The sequence below is a fragment of the Palaemon carinicauda genome, chromosome 27 (genome assembly GCF_036898095.1).
Source record: "Palaemon carinicauda isolate YSFRI2023 chromosome 27, ASM3689809v2, whole genome shotgun sequence".
In the NCBI taxonomy this organism is placed as follows: Eukaryota; Metazoa; Arthropoda; class Malacostraca; order Decapoda; family Palaemonidae; genus Palaemon; species Palaemon carinicauda.
The window spans coordinates 79,836,739-79,846,584 of NC_090751.1; the positions used below are offsets into that span (position 1 = coordinate 79,836,739).

The window sequence follows — 9,846 nt, forward strand, 5'->3', positions numbered from 1 at the left end:
ATTTTTATTAAAATTACTTCTGTAAATACTTACACAAGTTTACTGTATCACTTTAGACCAACACTCAAGGAGCCTCATAATTCGCCTATCCTCACCTATGCAGTGACAGGTTTTTAGGTCTAGAAGCTTTCACCTTGTATAATTACACTACTATTGCCTAAACTCTGAAGTCAAAATAGGTTTTTTTTTTTGTTAGTACTTGCCATTCTATAGTTGCATGACTAAGGGAATTTGATTTTGAAAACTGTAAATTGAAAGATTTAATTATGCCACAGAGAAAGAATTGGCCCACCCTCAATTGGCCCTTAGTAAAATGTCAAATTTTACAATTTTCTAATGCCCTATAGTAAATCTTGTGAATCTTAATGTTCGTACTTGGGCTTTTTATTAATTCATCTTGACAAACACACTTTTTTTTCAGAAACTTGTATATTTGATATATGTATGATGTATCAGAATGGAGAAGGAGATCTAGCTGTAAGGGAATGGCTAAGACAGCTCAGAGAGAATGCAGGACTTTCCAAGCAATTATCAGAAAGTGTTGGAGGTAAGTTGACTCAAGCTTGAACTAGGCAAGGCAATTTACCGTAGAAGTTTTTGGTAGTTGTGCATGCTCTAGTGTTAAAATTCCTGAGTAAGTTACATGATAGTGTGAGAGGGTAGTGAATGTAACTGTAATCTGGCTTTTAGTTATCATTAAAGAAACATTCATTCTTAGAGTAGGAATGAATATGAAAGTTCCCTTGGTACTGATATAGACTCCCTCAGGGACACCAATATATATATTTATGGAATCTTCAGTCCATTTTACTGGCATTAATCCAGGACCTGTTTATTGGTACCATATGCAAAAGTGTTTTAGGGGGAATTTATTAACTGAACTTGGTTATGGGTCCCTGGACATGAAAAATCAGAGGGGCTTGTCCGTAATTGTGCCACAAATAGCGCTATTGCCCAATCCAATATGGCTGCCGCTTGCTAACAAAAAAATATTTTAGGATTATTCGGACATTAATACACATGTGATATATCTAATATACCCAATTTGAAGATCTAATTTGAAGGCAACAAGTTCATTTCTGGTGTTTTAAACAGTCATTCATCAAGGTGATAGTGTAATTTAAAATTATTTACCTTTTTGTTTGGGGTGTAAATGTTGGAAAAAAAAATTCAGAATAACGCTTTCTTCTTATGTATAGAATATTGTTATATGTTAAAACTATTTAATGACCGGTTTTTACACAAGGATCCATATTTGTTTCCATGGCAAAAAAATTCACAAATTTCAGCTGAATGGAACGAACACACTCTTATACACTTGCTAGTTGTGAGCAGGGTCAATGGCAAAGGCTTCATGCATTTTGATGACAGAAGTGTACCAGAATAATTCTCCCATCCATGGCTCACTGGTCTAAGTAATTTACCATGTTCTTTGACTATCACAAGCAATTTGCATGCCTTCTTAACTAGGAAAGTCCTTGTTGAATGTGGCCTTTAATAACAATATTAATAGGATTGGGTGAATCTATCATGTCCTGCAACCTGAGTAGGTCTCAACCCTCAACTGATCAAATGTCTCGGCAGTCAGTTGATTTTGCTCCTGACCAAACACTTAACTAGTATCTCTCTACTAAGGCTACATTTCGTTTTGACGAGGTATCTGCTTCACCAAACTTTGTTAAGTAATGTATTGGGTCACATGCCATAGCTGCATGCTTGGTTCCCACATTACTTATGCAGTCATCTCTAATTAAAATGCAAGTTTTTATTACTACCTTTGCTAACGGAGCTCCAACTGAGAACTCTTGATGCAGGTGGAATCATGTGGTATTTTTCAATAGTGCCGTACTGCTGCCACATTTCTATCAACCCCAATGTTTGGAAATATGGAGTATAGTGGAGGAGAAATGCGAAGATGTGTTTGTCGTTACAGACGACAATAATTCTTTATACAGGATATTATTATTATTATTACTATTACTATTACTATTATTACTATGACTTATTACTAGTACTATTACTATTATTACTATTACTATACTATTATTGCTATCATTACTATTACTATACTATTATTGCTATTATTACTATTACTATACTATTATTGCTATTATTACTATTACTATACTATTATTGCTATTATTACTATTACTATACTATTATTGCTATTATTACTATTACTAGCTAAGCTACAATCCTAGTTGGAAAAGCAAGATGCTCAAAGCCCAGGGGCTCCAACTGGGAAAAATAGCACAGTGAGGAAAGGAAATAAATTAATAAATGATATAAGTAGTAATGAAAAAGAAAATAAAATATTTTAAAAACATATTAAAACAGATATTTGATATAGACTATAAAAAAGACGTGTAAGCCAGTTCAATATCAAAACATTTGATGAAAGTTTGAACTTAGGAAGTTCCACTGATTCATCTACCCGACCAGGAAGATCATTCCACAACTTGGCCACAGCTGGAATAAAACTTAGAGTACAGTTTAGTATTGAGCTTCATGATGGAGATGGCCTGACTATTGGAATTAACTGCATATCTAGTATTACGAACAGGTTGGAACTGTCCTGGAAGATCAGAATATAATGGATGGTCAGAATTATAAAAAATCTTATGCAACCTGCATAATTAACTAATTGAACGACAGTTCCAGAGATTAATATTTAGATCAGGAATAAGAAATTTAAGACTGCAAGTTCCTGTCCAACAAATTAGGATGAGAATCTGCAGCTGAAGACCAGACAGGAGAATAATACTCGAAACAAGGTAAAATGAAAGAATTAAAACACATCTTGAGAATAGATTGATCACCAAAAATCTTGTCTTTCTCAATAGGCCAATGTTTTGTGCAATTGAAGAAGACTCGCACGTTTCTCAAAAGTAAATTTGCTCTTGAATCGCCTAATTAAGTCATACAAAGTTAAACATTATCAATGCTGAGATCAGGATGTTGAGGAGCCATGGTCCTTGGCCTACTTAGTCATACTTTGACGCTTTGTTAGGATTCAACTTCATACCCCATAATTTGCACCATGCATTAATTTTAGCTAGATCTCTATTAAGGGATTCATCCACCCCAGATCTACATTCAGGAGATGGAATTGATGCAGAGAAAGTAGCACCATCTGCATCTGCAACAAGATTGCTCACACACACAGCCCAATCCACATGCACTACTACCCTTCTGTCTGCTTCAATTCAACTCGATTACGGGTAATTTTTTCATCACCTGATGCCTTTGCTGGAAATACCACCTCCTCAGAGATGATAGAGCTGGTTTAAGATAGTCACATCATTGGGGACTACATGGAACACACTATCTTGAACTAGCAGCTGCAGATTAGTCTTGTTTCTATGCGATTCCCAGAACTTAATAATTTGCCAAGGATTGTGTGTATCTGCACATGTATACCAATGATGATGTATCGGTATGATGCATACGCTCCCCTGCATTGAGAGAGATCTTAATGTAAGAGTCTAATAAGAGATGAGAATTTTTTCATTGAAGTCATGAGAAAATTTTCTTCATTGAAGACATGATGCTGAAGAAATCGCTCTGACAGCAACCATATTAGGATATTTTGCTAGTGTAATCTACCTTATTTTTGACAGAGTGAACCATAACATGAGTGGCAAGAGTAGAATTTTGACTTTGGGTGGTGTCAAGTTGATTCAATCTCCCTAACCAGTAATGATTGTTGGTATGAGAAGGGAGATCACCATTGAACAGTAGAGATGTTTTCAGATGTTTTCAGCGCATCATGAGAGAGAATTAGAGATTCATCCCCCCTCTCTCTGCATTGTCCATGTTCCTCTGTACCTGTACCACATCCTTGGACGAAATACCCCTCTCATTTAGAATAGTTTGTCTTCTGTGCTGTTCTATGAAATGTGGCAGCTTACGTTTTGATATGATTGCACTAATTTTCTTTCTCCTCTCAACAAACTTCTCATGCCTGTACGAGTGATAACTTTTCATTACTCAATACACATGAACACAAACATAGCTACCTCTATGAACAGTCTTGATTTGTTAGGAGGTTGTTCAGTGGCAGACACGCTGACCATCATTGAAAAAGGAATTTTGTTCCAGTACTAAGTCGAACAGTTTTGATACATTCTTGCTAAATGTGTGATGAGTGGTATTCATTGCATGCTGGAGATTGCATTTTATGAGGTTCATTAGATGATTAGTAGTGAGAGTATTGAGGGCATTGGTAATACACCCAATATCATGGTACAAGAGTTCACTGTGCTACAGCACTAGCATTACGTGCGACTCGACTATATTGTAACCTCCGGAACCCTTTGACATGCTGAATGTTTTTTCACTTTCATATCTCCTCCGATAGCACAAAACCAGTCTGGACGATCACAAACTACCCTCTGTCCTAATAAGTGTTAGTAGAGCTCAGGATGTGTGAACAACACAATCTTGATTCATTCTAGGTATCACAATTCGTAACAGGTAGCTGATGCAATCGCATTCTGTAACTATGGGCTCAGAATCTTCATCACCAGCAAAAAGTAGGTTCCAGTTTTTTCCCCTAAACCACAGCATTCTCGACAGCTAAAACTTAATTTCTGCCAAACTTCAAAGAATTCTTCAAGGTTTCAAAAGGACTGTTGTAAGTTCTCAATTTGTCCAATAATCGCTTCAAACTGTTTTGGACAACGTTGGTTTGGAGCAAGTGTTGTTTGTAACATCTCTGGATAATTATCTTAGCCCTTATGATGCGAGAACACCTGCCGCTTGAGCAAACGTATCAGGTCCGCCACAATCAACATCTGTTAGAGAACAAATCTAATGGCTTCCATTCAAAATGCACTAAAACACACAAGGTCCTAATACAACACACTCAACCAGCATCATCTGGACTGGAACCTAGGAGCAGTTTGCCCTGACACCTGAGAAATACCAGAGTCCGATGGAAAGGACCTGAACAAAGATATCTTTGAACTGGTCCCTCTCATGCAGGTAAATATGTGCAGCTATACTGAACACACCTTCATCGCACTACCTGGCAATTGAGGCTTGATTAATTTGTCTACATACACTAAAAGTTTGTATTTAACTGTTGCTCTTATGGTGATAGCGTGTGGTATAACTGGGAGAAAGCCAACAAGCATCATTGGCACCACAGCAGATGAGATAAGTGTATGAACAGCTGCCCTAACATGAGGATCTCCCCCCTGTTAAACCCAGGCGAATTAAATTTGTTTAATATTTCCGCTTCAAAGCTATACTTCAGGCAATTTCCATATAGAGTAATGTTGCTTGGTTAGTTTCTGGATGCAACAGCATGTCAAGAGTCAAAGTAGGTTGAACAACAGGCTTAGCATGAGGAACCTCTTGACATGGCAACATTTTTTGAGGTATTGAATCAGAGTAGCCAAGTGCTGTAGATGAAACTGGAGGCTTAAGACGGGGCTTGTTCACAGTGGCATCTTAGAACAGTACTAAGTTTGCTTCGTTTGACCCTTTTGTACTAGTGATGACTTGTCTGCATAGTCTTATTCTCCTTGCCTGCCATCGTGTAGTTGTCCCTGGTAAAAGTCCTTGGAATTGGGTTCTCTCAATTTTCTGAGCACCTCACAGCATAACTAGCAACAAAACTACAGGCATGTCTAATAGCTTTGTAGCTTGTGGGCTAATTTTGTTGGACTGAGAACTCTTCCTGCAATATCTTGCTCAGAGCATGGCCAAGCATCACTTGCAATGGTGTTTTTATCTTAATTCTGAATGTTGTATGTAAGCATTTGGAATACAGTTCACCTGTGAACTATTGTGATTTCTAACCCGAATGTTCTTGTGAAAGTGGTAGTTAGTCTGAAGGCAGGATGTCTTGGCTGAACTATGCTCTGGTGAGACTTTTCCTTCTTAGTTGGTATCTTCATCTTTGATGAGCAGAAAAAGTTCCTTTAGATCTTCAATATTACTTTTGAAAAATTTGTCTTGGTATTGTGAATAGTGAGGCTGAAATTGTTAGTGGTGCTGGCATAATTCCTTCCCATGATGCCTAGAAGTCATTATGGTGACAGCTGTTCTGTAATCTATAGTAAACATTCATGAGTTATAGATAACATGTTGCCTACTGTTATCATATTGACCTGGTTCTTCAGCTGGATGGCTAGGTCAACAGCTGTAATGTCATAAGGAAAAATTGTCATTCATTCACTCTGCTGTATGAACATATTTTAACAAACCCCATAATGGGAGAGAATCTTTCATATAACTCTATTCAAGTTATTTGCAAACGCCTAGCCTTCCTTCAACACTCTAGAAGCATATGCTACAATATCGATTATTGTGCAATACTCCTCTCATCAGAATTAATATATGGGAAAGTGTGTGTGAACAGCACATGCTTAGTATTAGTGGGAGCCATTCTTTCTGAAGTTACAGGTTTGACATCAGTTTGTATTTACGCATGCAATTTTGATGGCATAGTTTGACAATATATACCAGCATAGATAACCAATTCAAGAGCTCCCTTCATAGTTTGTCGGTCTGCAATTCACGTGAAAACAATCTTTTGTGTTGCAGCATCAAGCATTTTCTTGCCACTCGTATGCTCGCAGATTCTGAATTTTTCAGGGCATTTTTTTCGTAATATATCCTCATAGCAAAAGGTAACAATCTTTGGGTCTTTCAATTGCAACTAGGGGGTGTATAAGGTACAAAATTTTTACGAAGGATTTTAATTAATCAAACTATTAAACTATCTGTTGCGCACAACACTCAACAATTCTAATTTTTTCCTTAATCCTTTTATTTACCAGTGTAATATTTATACCATTTATTGGTACAGTATTATAAACTAACAGGCCACTGTTATCAGTCTCCAACCCCTGAAACACATTTTATGCGTTTGAATTACAAATTTTTGCAGCTCTTCATTCTTAAACTTCGTTTTTCCCTAGTTTTGTTTAACTACATTCTCTTCTTCCCATTGAGGGGACCTTACTGGGTCCTGGTAGTGATGACGCGGAATTCTTCATGATGATCACTGAGGTAAGACTTCAGTGTTCCAGAATATCCTGCACATGTCTGAAAGTAACCACAGTAAAATGCCACATTCGATTGCGCCATAGCGTTGTTCATGGCGTGATTACGGACAAGCGTCTTGGTGATTTTTCATGTCCAGGGACCCATAAACAAAGTTAAATAAAGAAATCCCCAACACTATCTTGTATACGGGACCAATAGACTGGTCCAGGAATAAATATGATAATGCCTGGATTAGTGCCTTCACTATGAATTTGATTTCAGAAAATATTTGGATGTTTGTTGGAGAGAGAAAATTTCAATGGTCCTCTATTTCCAATGCGTATTTAAAGGTAATGGTTATGTTTTGATGCAGAGTAAATTAAATATGCGAGTGCAGCAAATATTGCAGACCATTCACGATTGACAACGTATTACTTAGTGTAGCTATGCGATGAATGGTAATGTAGGTCAGTTTTAACCGAAAAAATTAGTAAATACACTCAGGTTTTAAGACTTATTTCCTATCCTAGCATGAAATGTGCCAAGTAAGCGTGTTTATAAACAAAACCCCCTAGTTGGGAATTGGGGTACGGGTACTTCTTCCACTTAAAGCAGTGTGTTATGCATGACTTTATACTGTAATTTTTTTGGCAAATTGTAGCTTCAGTGTAATTTACGTGCTTTATATTGAGAACTACAGTATAGTCTTTAATAGCATACCATCATTAAAGTAAGTCTGCATTGATAAACAAACTTTGATATCTTTTGCTATGATTGTTGATGCCAACCTCTTCTTACCAAATCCATACCACTTGACATATCTGGATGGAGTTTCCTTCAAAGAGACTGGTTCTAGATATTACTGAATTTACAATTGATGAGCAATAATTGGTGTGCACTTGAAAATATTTGAGATATTTTATGGAACAGCCTAATGAAACTTGATTAATTTTAATGAATGATGTACAATAATTTTATTTGGCAATAATAGTGCTTTCCATAATTTTATGCCGAGATTAAGTAATCTTTGAAGTGGATTCCAAAATATGCAGGGTACTGTACCTGAAACTAAAAACTTTTATAAATACTCTAGGTGATTAAGATGTCCTATAAATGTGAAGTTTTGGATTGTTTTAGAACATAGGTTCTTGATAAATATGAATTTGGTACAGGTATTTTAGATTTAGCAAATGGTCCCTTTATTATTTTAAAATTGTGTTCAATGTACTGCAACAATTAGTTCTTTGATCTTGAATACAGTACTCTTATTTTTTTCTCAAGTTGTAATTGCAACAACTAGCTCGATGAAATTAGGTCTCGGTATAATTGTCCTAATTTTTCCATGAGTTTTCCCATATAAGGGTTTATATGTGAAATAAGTCTGAACTATTTAGGTGTGATGTAAATAAATCCCATTTTTCATGATTTCCTGGTTCCCCTGCTACAGATATAGATCCTACTACTACATATAGTACTCCCCCCCCACAACTAATCCTTATGCATTCTCAGTGCCCAAGCTATTGATATACTGTTATCCCAGTGTCTTTCTATTCCGTATTTGTTCCTATATTCCTTCAATGTGTGAATAAATGAATTGGATAGGTTTGATTTCTAACCATTTTCTTTGTATGTCCATCCCTATAAGATATTTTGAATATTAAAGGTTCTTTGAATAAAAAAAGAACATCTGATGCAAGGCACTGTCCAATTCTTAGAGCAAACATAGTAATTATTCTGGTGAATCTTGAATGAGCATTGTAGTTTAGTCCACAGTAATATAAAAATTTTAACGGATAATTTGTGCTTCTTGCTTAGTAACAAAGAAGTTTTGGAATTGTTAGAACCATGTAATTAGTCTTCTTGGAAGTAACTTGCTGTTTTTTAAACCATGAATAACACTAGTGTTGATGATTAAGATTTAAAGGTTTTGGTAAAGAGAAGTTTTAGTACTCTGAAATGCTTGGATAGTACTGTAATTCAATAGATTAATCTTTTTGTGATCTTTTAGCTATAGTGTTTTGTGTATGAAATAAGTTGGACTACTCATCAATTGTTTAACTGGTACTTCATTTAAAAAAAATATTTCAGATGATGCAAGAGGAAGGGCTTTGAAACTTAATCAACTGGATGCTGATGTCATCTTTCCATGTAAACCTGCCATAGTTGACTCGTTAACTGGTGAGCAAGTTGTAACCGTACACAGGAATGAGATAGTTGGATATTATACAACAATAACTGGGCCTGCGCAAGTAACTACAATTCCAGTTACAGAAACTGTTACAAAAATATTTGGTGTTGTAACATCAACAACTTTAACATCTCTAACTACTTCCACTCAGTCTATAACTTTAACCACTACTACAGTTCTGGTAACATTTACTTATAAAACTACCACCACTACCTTTGTGACCACTACCTATAGTGTTGTAACATCAACATCAACTTACCAAACCACTTTGATCAGTGTCACAAGGCCTATATTGACAAGCTTTGTTGTATCAACTACAGAAACCAAATACTACACTTCAATAGTGATTTTACCAGTCACATCAGTGATAACACTGCCAACTCCTACTTCATATATCAACAGAACTCAACCTATTACATATTATTCTCAAATCATTGAGCCATACACACTGCTTGTAACTGAATCAACTACCATGACAGTAACTAGACCAGTAACAACAACAATTTATACAGAAACTACTATCACTTCACTATCTACTACAATTATCAGAATATCAAGCACAAGCACTTTAGTTGAACCCATCATTTCAACATTGACAAGTTACCTTTTACTTACTGCCACAACTGTGACTAGACCAATTGTTATCACAACCACAGTCA

General features: G+C 36.1%; 1 protein-coding gene across 1 annotated transcript in view; it reads left to right on the top strand.

Annotated features, from left to right (window-relative positions):
* The first annotated feature begins 397 nt into the window (after window positions 1-397).
* LOC137620764 (mucin-2-like) overlaps window positions 398-9,846 on the top strand; it is an 11,368-nt gene continuing 1,919 nt past the window's right edge. Inside the window, exons 1-2 of the mRNA XM_068351173.1 lie at window positions 398-547; window positions 9,088-9,846. The exon at window positions 9,088-9,846 is cut by the window's right edge and continues 1,919 nt beyond it. Coding sequence (XP_068207274.1) covers window positions 445-547; window positions 9,088-9,846 — 862 coding nt within the window. The 5' untranslated portion in view covers window positions 398-444. The remainder of the gene's footprint in view (window positions 548-9,087) is intronic.